The 18,085-nt window shown below is 49.0% G+C and overlaps 1 protein-coding gene across 1 annotated transcript in view; it reads left to right on the top strand.

Moving 5' to 3' along the window:
* LOC138488135 (schlafen family member 13-like) overlaps window positions 1-18,085 on the top strand; it is a 434,878-nt gene that overhangs the window by 141,054 nt on the left and 275,739 nt on the right. Inside the window, exon 2 of the mRNA XM_069614898.1 lies at window positions 16,617-17,698. Coding sequence (XP_069470999.1) covers window positions 16,617-17,698 — 1,082 coding nt within the window. The remainder of the gene's footprint in view (window positions 1-16,616; window positions 17,699-18,085) is intronic.

Genomic DNA, 18,085 nt, shown 5'->3' with positions numbered 1-18,085 from the left:
TCTATCCTCCTCCGCATCCTGGTAAGGAAGAGGAGAGGCTCCATAGGCTTGATACTAGGAGAGCTTTAAGCTTTTATATTTCACGCATGTCCCGGGTCAGAGTGGACGATCAACTCTTTATTGGTTACGCTGGAAAGCGTTTGGGGCAAGCTGTGACGAAACAGACTTTGTCTCGCTGGATTATTTTGGCCATCTCGGAGTGTTACCGCTTGGCGGTTAAGGACCCACAGGCTGGCTTGCGGGCCCATTCTACCAGGGGTATGGCTGCATCTACTGCCCTGCAGAGGGGTGTTCCTATTCGCAACATCTGTGATGCAGCCACCTGGGCTTCAGTACATACATTTGTACGTCACTATTCCCTCAATTCCATCCGAGGACAGGATCTGGCCTTTGGCAAGGCGCTCCTTTGCTCTGCTATTTGATTGGCTATTCTAAATTTTGATTCTAAATTCTTTCCCTCCTCCTTGCTCTGGCACTGCTTTGGGAGTCTGTCATAGATATGGAATACGTCGGAGGACCCAATCCCCTCGAAGAACAAGTTACTTTCTTACCTGGTAACGTTCTTTCAATGGGATGGTCCGACGACGTATTCCATATCGCTCCCGCCCTGCCTTCCCCGCTGCAGAATTTCTAAGTAGGATGCACGATGCCCGTAGCCTCAGTTCCGTTTTTTTACGCAAACGTGTTGCTTCGTGAATCTCGGTTAACGCCTCGACTCTTTGGAGTTCTGTTCTTCTCGGTTCTTCAAACCTGTTAGTTTTTGTGAAAATCCTTCGTGTGAAGATGTCTTCTACTTCGTCTTCGACCCCGCGTCCAGGCTTCAAGAAGTGCGGGGAGTGTGGGTCCAAGATGTTGGTGACGGACTCGCACAACGCCTGCCTCTGGTGCCTCGGGGAGGCCCACGACACGGATGACTGTATCGACTGCCAGTCGCTCACGTCCAAAGCCTTACGCGAACGTAAGAAGAAGTTGTCGGTAGGTTGGGTGTCCAAGCCCCGGAAGTCGAGGTCTGCGGGGCTTTCGACGGATGATTCGAGGGGTGACTCTCCGCGTCATCGTCGGAAGTCTCGTGGGTCTCCTTCTAGGAGTCGGTCTCGCCACTCCTCAGCCTCTTCGAGGCATTCTCGGAAGCACCGACACCCGTCGTCTTCGAGGTCCTCTTTGGAGGACTCTGCCCGGCACGTCGCTTACCCCACCAGCCGTGCGACGCCGGAGGAATGGGCTTCCTTCGGGAAGAAAATGCTGGCGATTCTTGAGTCGCAGGGTACTAAGCCGTCCGCGCCCCCGAGTGGGGTCGGTCGTGAGAGGTCGAGAGACGCCGCTCGCAAGAGTGGTCGGCACGAGTCACGGGAGAGGTCCCGTTCGGACAAGGAGACTCGTTCTCGACGTACCCGTTGCAGGTCCCGGTCCTCGACGCGTTCGAGACCGTGTGCACCTGTGAGGTCTTCGAGGAAGACATCGACGTCTGAGGCGTCGAGGGCGTCGACAGGCTTTCTCGAGGCTCCGGCTCCGAGGAAGTCGTCGAAGCCGTCGACGCTCAGGTCGTCGAAGGACACGCTCGGGGCTCTGGCTTCGAGGGCTGTGTCGACGCCGCCGATGCTGGGGGCGCTGCATCTGACGTCGACGCCGATTTCCTCGACGTCGACGCCGATCCTCTCGGGGCGCCGATGCCTGTTCTCTCGACGCCGGCGCCGATTCGCTCGACGCCATCGACGCCTTTCGTGTCGGAGGTACCCCGTGGCACGGGGGAACCCCCTAGGAAGGCTCTGGTTAAGAGCAAGCACTCTCGGGTGCCTTCTTTTCGCCACCTGGATTATATTTCAGAGGCGGATGAGGATTCTGATGGCCTGGTTCCTAGTCAGGTTCCAGATGAAATTGTCTCGGGCCATAGTCAGCTTGACGATTTGAGGCAGTCACTGCATGATGCCAGTGGACTGGACACCTCTCCGGAGGTGGAGTTTTGTAGGCCTGAGCCTGGCTCTCATGCCGATTCCTCGTACCGGCGCCTTATGGCTAGGGTTTCTGAGTACTTGGGATGGTCTGCTCCCCCAGGGGAGTTTGTGCAGGATGATCTAACGGACATCCTTGATGTTGGTCTCCCAACTGACCCGGTACTGCCGTTCCATATGGCTTTACAGAGAAGGGTGGCAGCGGCTTGGACTGCTCCGGAGAGTCTCCCGGCGGTGGGCAGATCCTTGTCGCGAAAATACCGTCCAGCCAGTAGCGACCCCTGCTACTTGACCAGGCACCCCACTCCGGAGAGTTTGGTGGTGCAGGCGGCCACAGCCCCGGCAAAGCAGGCGTCGTACCCTACCATCCCTCCTGGTAGGGACGATAAATGTTTTGATGGCTGGGCGAAGAAAGTGTTTTCTTCTGGTGGTATGGCGCTTCAGGCGGCCAACTCCATTTGTGCCTTGTCTCGTTTCACACACACTCTGTGGAACTGTGTTGCGTTAGCGGCTGAACATATTCCCGAAGGAGACGAACGGGATGGTTTCCTTGCTATGGTCCAGGATGGTAAGGATGCCATGTGTGAGTCCGTTCAGTCGGGTTTTGACTTAGCTGAATGCGTCAGTAGGTCCATGGCGGCGAGCACCGTGATACGCAGGTTTGCGTGGTTGCGGAAGTCGGGGTTTGCTCCTGATGTGCAGTCCCGGCTCCTCAACATGCCCTTTGACGGTGAACACCTTTTTGGCAGCAAGGCTGACGAGAGCCTTGAGAGGTTGCAGACCTCAAAAGCTGCAGCGAAGTCGTTGGGTGCTGCAGTTCGCCAACCTCCGCCTTTTCGTCCTAGGGGACAGCAGTGGAGGGGTGGTTCCTTTCGCTATTACTCGTCCTTCAGTAAAGCGAGAGGAACTGGCAGTAAAAGAGGCCAACGCAGGGGTACCAGAGGTGGACGACAGGGTACCCGTGGTGCCAAGGCCGCTCAGGCAGTTGCCTCTTTGCCCTCAGGTAACGCCGCAGCCGCTCCCACTCAGTCATGAGGCCATGCCCCATGGTTCGCCGGTTGGGGGAAGGCTGGCGCAGCATCTTGAGGAGAGGCAAGCCATTACTTCAGATGTGTGGGTTCTGGAGATCATAACCCACGGCTACTGTCTTCCCTTTCGGCACAGGCCTTGCGACAATCCACCGGGGAACCTCTCTTTGCAGAGTCCGGATCCGCTCCTTGCGCAGGAAATTCAAGCCCTGCTGGAGAAAGGCGCCATAGAACTGGTGCCTGTAGCGGAGAGGAACAAGGGATGGTATTCCCCTTATTTTTTGATTTCGAAGAAAGACGGGGGATTGAGACCCATCATGGACTTGCGCGGTTTGAACATACTCCTCAGGAAGGACAAGTTCAAGATGGTTACTCTCTCTCAAGTCCTCCAGGCCCTTCAGCTTCAGGACTGGTTGGTGTCACTCGACCTCAAGGATGCTTACTTCCATGTGCCGATCCATCCCAAGCACAAGAAGTACCTGAGGTTCGCGGTTGGCGACTCGCACTTTCAGTTTCGGGTCCTGCCGTTCGGATTGACCTTCGCCCGAGGGTTTTCACCAAGCTCATGGTGGTGGTGGCAGCGCATCTCAGGCAAGGGGGGGATTCACGTCTACCCCTACCTGGACGATTGGTTGATCAGGGGGAGCTCTCCCGAGCAAGTTCTGGATCATCTGTCCCTTCACAGGCTGGGCTTCTCCCTCAATTTAAAGAAGTCCCATTTGACGCCAACACAGCGGCTCCAGTACATCGGAGCAGTGCTCGACACTTCCCTGGGGCAGTGTTTTCCTCCCCAGGTGAGGGCTCTTCACATTCAGCAGATGGTGCACAAGTTTCAGCATGCCCAGACGCTCCCAGCGTTCGAGTTCTTGAGGTTGCTCGGCCTCATGGCATCCTGCATTCTTCTGGTGCCAGAGGCTCGCCTGCGGATGAGATCTTTGCAGTGGGCACTCAAAACGCAATGGTCGAGGTGCCGCCCTCGGTCGCCCGGGACCTTCTGTGGTGGGCCGTCGAAGGCAACTTGATGAAGGGGGCTCCATTTTGGCTTCCCTGGCCGGAGGTGACGATCATGACGGATGCATCCCTCACGGGATGGGGAGCTCATGCCAACGGGCTGACAGTCAGCGGTCGTTGGTCTCCGTCGGAGTCCAGACTCCATATCAATCTGTTGGAGCTGAGGGCCGTCAGGCTAGCCCTGAAGGCTTTTCTGCCGACTGTGCGAGGAAAGAGTGTCCTGATCCTGACGGACAACACAGTGGCCATGCACTACCTCAACAAAAAGGGGGGGGCAGGGTCACTTCCTCTGTGCAGGGAGGCGATGCAGCTCGAGTTCTGGGCCATCCAGCAGGAAGTTTCGATCTCGGCAGTTCATCTGGCCGGAGATGAAAACGTGACGGCGGACGCTCTGAGCAGGCAGAGCGCGATCTCTCACGGGTGGGAGTTGGCTCAGGAGATTCTCCTGGAGATCTTCGCCCTTTGGGGGAGCCCTCAAGTGGATCTCTTCAACTCCAGTGTCAACCTGAAGTGCGAAAGGTTTTGCTCGCGGGAATTTCCTCCAAAAGGAGCCTTAGGAGACGCGTTCGTGGTGGAGTGGTCATTCCCGCTGCTGTGCGCGTTTCCTCCAGTCCCCGTCATCCCGCAAGTGCTGCGGAGGTTACGGAAGTTCGGTTCCCGGATGATCCTCATTGCTCCGGCGTAGGCTTGGAGGACGTGGTACCCGGACCTTCTCAACTTGTCCATCTGCCCTCCACGTCGTCTTCCCTACCGAGACGATCTGCTCTCACGGGAGGGGGGTCAGGTTCTCCATCCAGAGGTCAGATCCCTCAACCTTCACGCTTGGTTTCTGAAAGGTTGAGGTATAAGGATTGGGACCTCCCTGAAGACGTGATGGAGGTGTTGCTTTCGGCCCGAAGGCCAGCAACAAAGTCTCTGTACCGTTGCCGTTGGCTTAAGTTCTGCGACTAGTGCAGAGTTCAGAATGTGGATCCTTTTGCATGTGACATCCCCATGGTTCTGTCCTTTTTACTTTCTTTGGCCCACAGGGGCTTGCAAGTGGGTACCATTAAAGGTTACCTGGCGGCGCTGTCCATCTTTAAGCGCTCGTCTGAAGAGTGTTCTTACTTTAAAATCCCTTTAATTTCAGTTTCTGAAAGGGCTCACTAATGTGTTCCCTCGTCACCTTTCCTGGTGCCCGGTTGGGATTTAAACCTTGTTCTTAAGTTTCTTATGGGTGCTCCGTTTGAGCCTTTACATTCTTGCCCTTTGAGGCTGTTAACTCTGAAAACTGTGTTTTTAGTTGCAGTTACTTCCGCTCACAGAGTGAGTGAGTTACAGGCACTTTCAGTTAAGCCACCCTTCACTGTATTTCACAAGGACAGGGTTGTCCTTGGAGTTCGTCCTTCTTTTCTTCCGAAGGTAGTGACGGAATTTCATTTGGCCCAGAAGGTTGTTCTTCCGGCATTCTATCCTCCTCCGCATCCTGGTAAGGAAGAGGAGAGGCTCCATAGGCTTGATACTAGGAGAGCTTTAAGCTTTTATGTTTCACGCATGTCCCGGGTCAGAGTGGACGATCAACTCTTTATTGGTTACGCTGGAAAGCGTTTGGGGCAAGCTGTGACGAAACAGACTTTGTCTCGCTGGATTATTTTGGCCATCTCGGAGTGGTACCGCTTGGCGGGTAAGGACCCACAGGCTGGCTTGCGGGCCCATTCTACCAGGGGTATGGCTGCATCTACTGCCCTGCAGAGGGGTGTTCCTATTCGCAACATCTGTGATGCAGCCACCTGGGCTTCAGTACATACATTTGTACGTCACTATTCCCTCGATTCCATCCGAGGACAGGATCTGGCCTTTGGCAAGGCGGTCCTTTGCTCTGCTATTTGATTGGCTATTCTAAATTTTGATTCTAAATTCTTTCCCTCCTCCTTGCTCTGGCACTGCTTTGGGAGTCTGTCATAGATATGGAATACATCGGAGGACCCAATCCCCTCGAAGAACAAGTTACTTTCTTACCTGGTAACGTTCTTTCAATGGGATGGTCCGACGACGTATTCCATATCGCTCCCGCCCTGCCTTCCCCGCTGCAGAATTTCTTTCGCGATTGCAGCTTACGTTCCGCAAGGTTTTGTGTCTCACTGGCAGTTGACTAATGTCACACGTTCTGGGGGAAAAAACTACAACTGAGGCTACGGGCGTCGTGCGTCCTACTTATCACATCGGATGACGTCGGATGTCGGAGGAGGTCCTCGACGACGGCGCATCGACATCATCGACGCAGGACGCAGACGCCGAAAAAAGTTTCCGAAGCAGCACAGCTGTGGTGATTACATGTCATAGATATGGAATACGTCGTCGGACCATCCCATCGAAAGAACGTTACCAGGTAAGAAAGTAACTTGTTCATCTCACCTCCAGCCAATACGATTGAATAATCCGGCAGTGCCACCACATGTGAGCCATATCTCCTTTTTCACTGCACCCATGCCAACATGTGTCCGGATATTCCGGGTTAATGGAGTGAAGCCTGCTGGGGGGGGAAGTACCATCTAAAAAACAGTTTGATAGCATTTTCTTTTATTTGGGTGCAGCGGGAGCTGGTCTGGGCACGATGCCAGATTCTCTGCCACGACTAGTGTGAAATCTCTAAGCCCAGTCCCCTCTCCCACGCTTTCAGATATGGGAATTTCTCTTCTATGGAGGCTCTCTCCAGGAGTTTATAACATAACGAAATCTTATGGGATTCGTGACCTTCAAAGATTTTCAATTCTATGCCAAGGGGGGTTCTTTGGGCTGCTCTGCGGATGTCTCTATTAGTATGCCAATGGCGCAGTTGTATGTATCGAAAGCGTTCTGTCAACGAGAGACCAAACTTCTCCTTGCATGCTTGGAAGGTCAGTGGTTCCTGATCTACGTATAGATCTCTCAGGCACAGCGGTTTGTCTCGACACCTGGTTCGGTACGCTGCAGGTGCAAGGCCAGGGGTGAAAGCAGGGTTTTGTGTGATAGGGGACAGTGGCCCTAGTCCTAATGGAATACCTCTCTGCGATTGTGCTTTATCCCAACACCTTAGGGTGGACAAAGTGGTTGGCAACATTCCAGTTTTAAAGTTACGTGCTTCTTTCTGAAGAAAGGGGAGATAAGCCAAAGTGAGTGTGGAAGCGGCTTGTTCTATCTCTAGCCATTTGGGAGGGTCTGGGGAGTTCTTCCAGGAGAGCATTATGGCTACCTGTGCAGCTCTGTAATAACGTGGTAGCGAGGGAAGGCCCAGACCTCCTAACATTCTTCCCCTCGTCAAGAGTTTACTGGTGATACGTGGTTTCTTCTTCTTCCAGATAAACTGGTATATTTCCCTTTGGAGATTTATAAGCTCAAATTCTGGGATGGCTATTGGCAAAGAATGAAAGGCGTATAATAATTTTGGGAGAAGTGTCATTTTCACCGCATTGATACGGCCAAGCCATGAGATTTCCTGAGAGCCCCACCGCTGTAGCCATTCTTTCAATTCTTCAAACAATGGGGGAATGTTCGCTCTATAAAGGTCTGCGTATGTTGGAGTTAGTTTCACCCCAAATATGGAATCTCCGTTAGAGACCAGGGGAAGCTCGTCAACCTTCGCAACTCCTCCATTCTACCCAGATCTTCAGTCAGGGGCATACCCATTGATTTAGTGTGGTTAATTTTGAAGCCAGATATCTCGGCAAATTGATTTAGGAGACCTAAAAGGGGCCGGAGTGTACGAGGGGCATCACGTGGGAAGCAGAGCAGATCGTCCGCATATAGTGCCAGTTTATGTGACTGTCCCTCTACCTCAAAGCCTTGGATGTCTGGGTTTGATCTAATATGTTGGGCAAAAGGCTCCATTGCTAAGGCGAATATCAATGGGGACAAAGGGCAGCCCTGTCTCGTACCCTTGGCCGATTCAATAAGGGGAGTCCAATTCCTATTAACTTTAATTTTAGTCAAGGGAATTTGAAAGTTTGAGAATATTAATTTGGAGAATTCTGGCCCAAAACCAAACCCCTTCAGTACTAGTTCCAGATATCCCCACGACATACTGTCGAAAGCTCTGTGAGCGTCTAGGGACAGGATAGACAAGCCGCCTGGGATCTTGGCGGCAAGGGCAATCAGATCAATGGCACAGCGTATGTTGTCAGAGGTGGACCGATTATGTATAAAGCCTGTCTGATCGTTATGTATCTGTAGGGTCTTTTCCAGGTTTCATCACTAGTGTAGTAGCTGATTCCGCCATAGATGTCGTGACCACCCCCGTCCTCGATATTGAATTAAACAATTTCGTTAGGTGAGGGGTTAGCTCCTCCCGAAAGGTCTTATAGAATTTATTGGTAAGACCATCCGGTCCTGGAGCCTTCCCTGATGGGAGGGAGCGAATTGCCCTTTCTGTCTCCTCTAGGGTTATTGGGGCCTCAAGAGACTCTCGAAACGCCGAGGATATCTGTGGGAGGTCAGCCTTCTTAATAAATTCCCTGGCTAATTGCGGGTCGGTTACATGGACAACCGAATGGTTCCTGAAGAATTCCTCTACAATGCGAAGCATCCCTGATTCAGTGAAAACCCGTTTCCCCTCTTTATCTTTTAAAGAATCTATATGGTTGCGCTTTGTCTGTTGTCTATGTTTGGCTACTAGCAAGCGATTTGCTTTGTTCTCCTTGGAATAGTAGTACTGTTTTGTACGCATTATACCTAAGGCTGCTCGACTCATATGGTGGGCCTCGAGAGCTTTCTGTGCTGTGCGAACCTCCCTAAATGCCCGTCTACAGGGTTTCTTTCTGTGTATCTCTTTCGCTTCACGAAGCTGCGCCTCTAATTGCATTTGGGTCTGCCTATGGACTCTGCTACGCTCAATTGTTTGGGTTATGACCTGACCCCTAATGACCGCTTTCGCTGCGTCCCACACTATTGCATATTCCAGATCCCCTGTATCATTATATACAAAGTACTGTTCTATACTATCAGCAATGCAGGAGCGGGCCTGAGAATCCAGCAGCACAAATTCATTCAACCGCCAGGTTCGAGAAGGCGCTGGAAGCACATCAGGCAGAGGCATGGAGAACAGCACTGGAGCGTGATCAGATAAAGCTTTTGGGAGGATCTCCACTTCCGCTACATGGGGGATGAGGGCATCAGAAAGGAGAAACATGTCCAACCTAGAAAACCCTTTGTGTACGGGAGAAAAAAAAGTATAATACCGCTCCCCCTGGTGGAAAAATCTCCATCCTTCAATCAACGAATGTTCCCTAAGGAGAGAGGTCAGGGCTACAAAATTCTTCTTGTCTGCCTGGGTTGGAGGGAGAGACTTATCCTCTAAAGGATTAATTACAGCGTTAAAGTCTCCCCCGATTATGAGGTCACCCTCCGCGTGTTCATTCAGCATTCTCGATACAGTGTCAAAAAATTGGTGTTGGTTAATATTTGGTGCAAACAGTGATAATAGGCTCATCTTCTTACCATACAGTGTGACTAGCGCTAGAACATACCTCCCCTCCTTGACTGACCAGGTTCTATGAATTGTCAATGGGGTCCCCTTCCGGATAAGGATGGCTACACCATCCCTGAAGAGGAACAGATTCTGGTTGGGTAGAGTTTATCATTCAGGCGAGATTCATCTGCCGGCAACAGATGTGTTTCCTGTAGGAACAATATTGTAGGGTTGTATGTCGCCAGCCGGTGAAATAACGCCCGTCTCTTAATTGGGGAATTGAGGCGCTGGACATTGAGGGTCAAACAGATTATATTCGATGTCAGTGTCTCAGTGTGCTCACCCGCAATAGTCATCTTTAACATAAATATCTGTCATGCACCATCCCTTTCCCAAAGCCCTCCCTGCCCAGGTCTGGGAGGCCCAACTACCAAGACACTATTCAATTCATCCCTGCTAACCCATCCATCGAAGCACTTTGCCGATAGTGTAGATTTGAAGCCGATATTATGAGGATTGCCCCACTACTGGTGGTCTCCTTCCGAGCCCAACTCAACCTTAGTGTTCCAAAATAATAAAAAAGGATTGATAAAAGTTTGGAAGACAACCAAATCCAAAGAGGAACAAATAAACATAAAAAAAAACAGATTTCACTGTCGGATAATATGCTGTAACATCTTGAAGTATGATAAACCAGAAACTGAAAATAATTTTCATTAACCTCAATTTCCATTGTAACCATAGTCAACTTCCAACAATACGGGCGCTTTCCGATTTAGGGCCCCCATTTTGAAAGCCTTATAAAGTCCCGTACATTACATAAGTCCCCTGCATGAATAATTTCCCTTAGGATTACTCAACGTCACAAGTCTAATCAGGAGACCCAGGCGAGGCCGCATCCTAGTACCATCGCACAAAACCAGGCTCCTTAGTATTGCTCAGACCCATCAGGGTTTCAAGCCGCTCTAGGCTGTGTCAACCGTTCAAAGTACAGTTCCACCTCTTTGTTTTCTAGTATAGCGGAGGATGTGTTCTCATTTCAGCTTTATTTCTACTCGCCATCAGGCAGGAGCTTCATCCAGCTGCAGGAGATTAGGTGAATTAGAGCAATCGCCTGGGCTATGTGGGGATAAACGTGTCTGACCCACACTTGTAGCTCGTTCATTGTGAGAGGTGGGATCACCTACTCTCCTCCAGCCTCTAGGCTTCTTTCGTCTGTCTGGCGAGGCAGTTCGCAGGCTGGGCTCTTTATCCGGAAGAGCTTTTGGACTCAATGTAGACGCCGTAGGAGACTCCATCATTAGTTCTTTCGCTTCCATCTCTGTAGAAATTGCATAGTGTTGATTGCAGAAATCAAAGAGTAGTTTGCAAGGGAACCCCCAGCGATAGCAGACTTTCTGGGCCTGCAGCCATCAGGTGACTTTTTGCAAGCGGCGTCGGTAGGATAAAGTATATGGGGAGAGGTCCTGGAACAGACGAACCGTCGCACCTCGAAATTGAACCGTCTCTGTCTTCCTGGCCATCGACATAATCTCCCCTTTTTGGCGGAAGTAGTGGACTCTAGTAAGGACATCCAGGAGAAGATTCTTTCTCTGCTGTATGGAAGAGTACACTCGGTGGGTTCTGTCCAGGGTCAGAGGAAGCCAGCCCCAGGAGGCCACGAAACAGGCCGCTTACATATTCTGGTAATTCTTGATCGGTAATCTGACGGGGATAGCTCGAATGCGCACATTATTACGCCTAGATCTATTTTCGAGGTCCGCCTGCTTAGCCCAGATCTCCTCAAGATGGTCCTCAATCACTCTAACTCGTCCCGAGAGCACCTCTGTGTCATGTGTTAGTTCACAAGTGGTGTCTTCCAGATCATTCACTCTAGTTTCAATGCCACTTAGATGGGAGGTAAGCTCCGCCAAAGACTTAGCCAGTGTGTCTCTAGAGGTATTTATCTCTGCCGTAATATCCCGTGTAATCTCTTGCTTGAGTGCTCTCAGCATGTCTTCTAAGTCTGTTTTCGAGAGAGCCATGTCCGCTTTAGGAGCTGCAGCAGGGTGTATATCTTCAGATATTGTGTGCCTCTGGGGTTTAGGGGCTGCGTGGGATGTCCGGAGAGTCTTGATATCCTGCACTTGATCTCTCTTTTTAGAACCCGCCTTGGGCATAGTTGGGGAGGCAAATCCCAAAACCCCAGGCAGAACGTTGCAAGAGGGTTGAGGATCCCAGGGGTAACAAGACTCCACAGTGTCGAATGAGGTGCTCAGAAAGGGCCAGCGCTGGGTCACGTGATAAAGTAGGGAGGGTCTATTATCCCATCGATAATTGTAATCAGCCAGGGCAATAAAGCCCGCCGATCCTCATGAGCACCCCTTCTCTGCCTACCACCGGGAGAAGGAGCTCAGTACTGGTCCCCCTGGACCTCCTCCCTCCGAATGTGATGAACGGAGTCCGCTCCCCCTCCTCCGACAGGACAGAAGCTCACCACATTCCCGAGACAGCAGCTTTACTCTCCCCGGGGTCCCAGCATCTCACCTCCAATCTCAGAGTCCTTCCGCCGCAAAGCAGTTCGTGCTGACAAGGCCTGATATGAGACGCAGCGATCCGCGGCGTCCGCCAGCACCACTGAGCTCCAAATCTCTCAGCTCACCTCCTTGACTGTAATCAGTTACCTCCGCTGTCTCCAACGTCGGCACAGGGCCCAGATCGCTTGCTCCTCCTCCGATGCCCCTGGAATGCTAGTCGGAGGATAAGGGGGGATCCTCCCTCCCGTCGAGAGCACAGGCAGGCGTCCGAAGCAAGCTCCCAAAGGAAATGAAGCTCTGACTCCGCCGCTCCAGCAACGATCTGGAGCCGGCCCGCGCCGCAGGCGTCCCTCCTGTGATGAGGCAGGGGAGGGCCCTCCGGGTCTCTTCTTCTGAGGCGGAGGATCGCAGCCCCAGACATCAGGGCTCCCTCCGGTGCCACGAAATGGCGTGCGCCACCATCTTAATCGTGATCATCATCGCCAGGGGACTCCAGTTTATCTCCGCCAGTTCACCCGCTTTCTCGCCTCGTTTCTGCTCCAAACTGTAATCTGCAGGGTCCCGGTTTATTTGTCTCCAGTTTCCTGCGTTCGGGGGCAAAACAAATGCACAGGACTATGTAAATAACGCTAATAAGGGGGCCTGTCGGCAGAGCTCATAGCAGACACGTCTTCATCGTGTGCTGCCTAGCCATGCCCCACAAAGGAATATTTAAATTTCTTGGAATGTAGCAGGCCTTTTGAGTAAATATGAAGACATAGCGTGGCAGAGTCGTATTGATAATTCTAAAATAGTATTTTCTTAAAGAAACATGGCTGTTGAAAAACACACCCCACTTCGGAGTTCAAAGGAAGGATGAGTTGTATGCACAGTGCCTATTAATAGGAAATCACTTGAGAGGGCTTTTGTCAAGCCCGGAGGAGAACCCACACCCCCTCCTTAACCACAGAAGCCAAATTAAGTATGACCCTCCCACCTTGGTTGGCATGGGTCCCTGATATGTAGATAACAGGTCACCACGAGGCAGCCAATGGGGTGGAAAGGATTAGGTAGGGGCTGTGGATGGATAGGGGGAAGTGGGAACACCGGAAAGAAGGTTAGAGATGTGTAACTGGATGGGTAGGGGGAAGTAAGGGTAAACAATCTCTACACAGTACCCGCCGAGGCAGATACCTTCTCACAATACCTGTTCCTTAAACCACTCTTGATTCTGCACACTCTTGACTCTGTGCAATTTAGGATTCTGTACCATAGAATCCCACTCTATTTGTGGTCTTGTAATCATGTCCTAGTAATCTTGTCCTGATTCCATGAAATGATATAACAATCACTTGCTAAGTGACATACAATGCAGTTAAAAAATGCTGTCTGGCCAAATAGGCGAAACATAAGCACATGGATGAATGAAACACAAATTACACATAATGCTGTTATAGACATAACCAGTACTTAGTTTCGTATTCTGAATATTAGCTAGGCAACAAACAAATAGTATGCAACAAAACAAGGGTAGCATTCATATACCAAGAGTTAATTTCCACTTGATTGTTCATGGTGTATAGTGGTGCTACATGTGTATGACTGCTACACATTTCAAATGACAGTGACGCTGTTCATTCACAGAGCGGAACACAAATATTGCTTATCTTATGTCCGGGGAACCTCACGAGGACTGTCCAGGTGTGCTGTAGGACGGCGAGGAAGAGCTTTTGTGGTGGAGGACAACGAGGAAGAGCTTGCATGCTGGAGAACAGAGAGGAAGAGCTTGCCAACTTCGGGAACTCTCTGCAACACCAACAAAGCGAGCGATGCCGATAAGACCTCCTGACGCTCAATCTCAGCTCTTTGATTCCTGCAGTAAATGCTGGAGGAAGCTACCACTTCCCTACCCGTGCCATGAAGAGCAACAATAATCAGCACTCAGCAGGGGCTAGGGTGGAGCTTATCAAAACCCAGCGGCACAAGCCTTCTGCCTTCAGGAATCATGGGTATTGTGGTCCTAATACAGTCCGGGCCCCAGAGTACTGCACTGCCATGGCTTATTAGCCTGTTTTTGGTTGCTCCGGCCGCAGAGGCCCCTATGTGTCCCTACCACCCCACAAATCCTAACTGCTGTCCTTAGTGGCTTTCATATTATAAATCTTCCAGCGAATACTGAAGGGTATTGCAGCTTAATTCAAGTTTCTCACCTATGATGATGTCCCTTCTTTTGAGGTTAATGGATACAACTGGGGTTTCCCTGGGAGCTAGGGACTAATACCATCCAACCTATTCTGGCCTAGAGGGTGTATATGACAGATCTCCAAGGTGCCTTGGTCAGTCCATAGCCTCAGGTGTGTTCCACAGCAGACTAACCCCAAACACTCTTGGCAGAGTGAAGACAGTTTACGATACCAGCAACCTAGAAGAACCGCAAAACCAAAGCACATACTAGGATTAGGACAGAGCAGCCAGTTTGGGTGTCCATGGATTATCTAGAAGCGAGGTCTGGTTTATTACAAGGCAGGATATTGAGAGCATGGCTCCCAGCAGTTGTGTGTGTGTACGTACGTGCGTGCGTGCGTGCGTGCGTGCGTGCACTCACAAACTGCCAAAGTTAGGATGAGGCAGAGCAGAAGGCTTTGAGTTTTGTATACATAAGACATAATCACCACACAGAAAGTAAAACAAAAATGGCGCCTGGGCCATGGTGTGGTCTAATGGTTTAGTAGTCTAAAGTGCTGAATTTTCAATTCACTGTAGCCAGTCGCACAGGACACTCATTCCATAAACTGAGCCACAAACTACTATCTATATTCCACACAGTGTCCCGGACCCTGTGGGAATAACGAGAGGCCTCACCTGAAAGAGGGTGTGGTAGTTTGAAGTGTGGAGAGGGTTGAGGTATTCGTAACATGGTGGCGCAGGAAGACTGAAAGGCGGGCAGAGTGAGGCACATATGGAGTCGTAAGATAGGAGAGTTTCACAGGTGGGGAGAAGGGCAGATGAGGTAGAAAGAGGCATGGAGTTGGAGAGCACAGAAGGTGAGGAAGAGGAGATAAGTGCAGCAGTGAGGAAGGGGTAGATTTGAGTGGAAGTCAGGAATAGCTGATGGTAAGTTGGTTTTGTCGAGTTTGATGCGTGTTTTGGCAAAAGTGTGTTTTTTGTGTAACGAAGGGGGATGTGTAGTATTGGGCTTGCATCAGTACATCAATGCAAGCCATGGAATGTTTACCTGGCTGGACCTTCATGTGCGCTCAAGGTTCAGGAGTGACAGTTAAGGATTACAGGATGGGAGATCAACCTGAAAGGATGTATTGTATATAGCTCCCTAACTCCCTTTCATATCTGTACTTTGAAACAATAAAGCTACTTCACATTTCTACTTACCTGTGTCAGCATGCCTCCTGCTTACCTGTCCCTGCTGCCTGACTTAAATACTACAACGAGCAAGCAAGAGGATGAGAGAGGGAGAGAATCTGTAGGAAGATGGAAAATAGCGACATAGGGTTTTAAAAGGAAAAGGAGGGAAAACAAAGTGTAGGCAGTTCAGAAAGATAATGCTATAGAGGGAGAGGCCTAAGCAGGAATTGAAAGCAGAGAAATAAAACCTATAGAGGTGGTCAAAGGAGGAGAGGAACGGAGTTGAGGCAAAGAAACAAGCAGTAAAGCCGAACAGCAAGGAGGCTAGAGAAAAGAAAGAGGGAGTGAAGGGAGGAGGTGTCAAGAGACAAGAAAGGACAAGAGGAGGGAAGAGAAGAGTAGCAGTAAATAGAAATATCTCCAGAGTCTCAACCCAGGAGCCATTCAAGCCGTAATAGCAGAGAGTCTGGCAACAGTGCATCACCTAGACCAACATCGCCGATAAGGGGAAGAGAAACTTGTCAATTCTGGGGCCAGCACAAGCTAAAGAGGCATATCACCAGCCCCTGACAAGGTGACCCAAGGCATCTGGGATGGTATTGCCAGGTATTCAAGGTGTCCAGGTGGACCAACGTAACATCCTGACGAGGCCAGCCTAGTCAAGAGAGTTTCTACATGGTGTCAAGAAAGACAGTTCTGACACTGAAGCCCCGGAAAGTGTCACAGTTTTGCCGTCAGTGAGGCAGGTTTGTACATTGGAGAGAGGGACAGACTGAGGTCCAGGGCTCTAAAGAGAACATATTTGATTTGGGTATACTCCTGAACCCTACTACTTGGGCTTAGTGACACCCAATACAATGACTTGTCTGTTGTATTCCATAAAGATAGTAGCCTAAGACCTTGGCTTTGGGTTGCCTGTTCATCCCTTCATTGTGTCTCAACACAGCTATATGGTAATTGTGCAGTTTGTATTTTCTCTAGCGCTTAAGGAGTAGGAGACATTTTCGCTTTATGAATTTCAACCAAATGAATGAAAAACATTGAAAAGTGGCTAGACTAAGAAAAATACATATAAAACATATACTGGGTGGACTAGCCTTCTGACAAGGAGAAAGATTGACTACAATAAGAAGCCTTCAGAGGGGTTTGGGAGACATAGTAGCCATACATGTAATCTCCATATAAATCACATAGTGGGGGAAAAAAAGATTCAGTATTTGCTGCAATTTACTAGTTCTTAAATTATACAGGAAATATTTAAATATCTTATTTCTAATGGTTAATCACTATGAGTGAAGTACTTAATTATGTATGCTAACAGATAATTGTGTTTGTTTCTTTTTTCTAGGATTAGGATGCCTACAGACTGTCCATTGGAGGTCAATTTGAAAACATGTTATCCAGATGTGGTGTTGGAAGTAGGAAAAGTAATCTTCGGAGAAAAAGAGCGAAATCATATGAGAGCTGATTTGAGAAAAGATCAAAATAAAAAGATCACTAGAGCTGCCTGTGCTTTATTAAATTCAGGAGGTGGAGTTATTAAAGCTGAAATATGTAATCCAGATAAATATATTTATAAGCAGCATGGACTCGGACTGGATATCGCACAGTCCCAGAGAGATCTTGTTCAATCAAAAGACTTGCCGAAGTATTTTGAATATTTGCAACAAAACAAAATCTTGTTGATTTTTGTTAAGTCATGGAGTGGTGAACTTGCTTCCCCAGATACCCCGATAAAGCCCCACATTTGTACATTAAGTACTAATTTATATTGCAGGTCTGATACTTCTACTCCAGAAATGAACTCCATTGATGCTTTAGAATTTCTAAAAATGAAAAAATCTTCTGCCAGACATAAAGAAGTTGATGAGCCTCTTGCAAAGAATGCACGGCAAATATATTTCATGGAAAGTAATATGCAAAATGATGCTGATGATTTTTTTAAGAAGACTCGTTTTCAATATGGGGAAAAATTGAGTTTTGGCGAATCGATGTTTGTTGATTTCAAACATTTCAAAACAAATAACTTTCTAAAACGGTTTAAGGAAACTCTGCCAAAATATATTTCTGCATTTGCAAACACACAGGGAGGATATCTGATTTTTGGAGTTGAAGATGATACAGGAAATGTGTTTGGATTTAGCAGTGAAAATGCATGTTCAGACACTTTAAAAAATGAAATTGAACGGGCTGTGGAAAAACTTTCTTTTTTGCACTTCTGTAATTCTGATGAAGGTGTAAAATGGGAAATGAAAACCATGACTGTACATGATCAAGCTAGTTGCAAGGGCCTTGTTTGTGCTCTCAAGATTGAACCGTTCTGCTGCGCAGTGTTTCTGGAACATCCTGATTCATGGATTGTGCATGAAAACCACATCAAACAGCTGGACCCTAAGGAATGGAAAAACAAGATGATGGCCACTGACCCAGGTAAAAAGTAACCTTTAAATTATCTGCTTGATGGATAATGTCCTCAGATTATGCAATAAATTGTACTTTCTTTTAAAAAAAAATATATGTATGTATGTTTTGGTTACTATTAAACCTTCCATATGTACTACAATGTATACATATGTACTCCAGGTCATACACAGTTAATTTTAAAATTCTGAAGCAATCTTTAAAATTCCATTGCTAAACTTAATTTAATACAAATTCATCCCATCATCAGAAATATTAATTTATTGCACATTGTAACATTTCTCATTGGCTCACTTAAAACCCCCAAAATGCAACCACATGTAAAGTTAATGAAATGTGGTCACCTCAAAACTAATCACTCCAAGTTTCTTCTCAATAATGTTCAACTTTTGCCCC

Source organism: Ambystoma mexicanum, chromosome 9, assembly GCF_040938575.1.
Source record: "Ambystoma mexicanum isolate Mex_15411 chromosome 9, UKY_AmexF1_1, whole genome shotgun sequence".
Classification (NCBI taxonomy): Eukaryota; Metazoa; Chordata; class Amphibia; order Caudata; family Ambystomatidae; genus Ambystoma; species Ambystoma mexicanum.
This window is presented reverse-complemented; position numbering and strand designations above follow the sequence as displayed.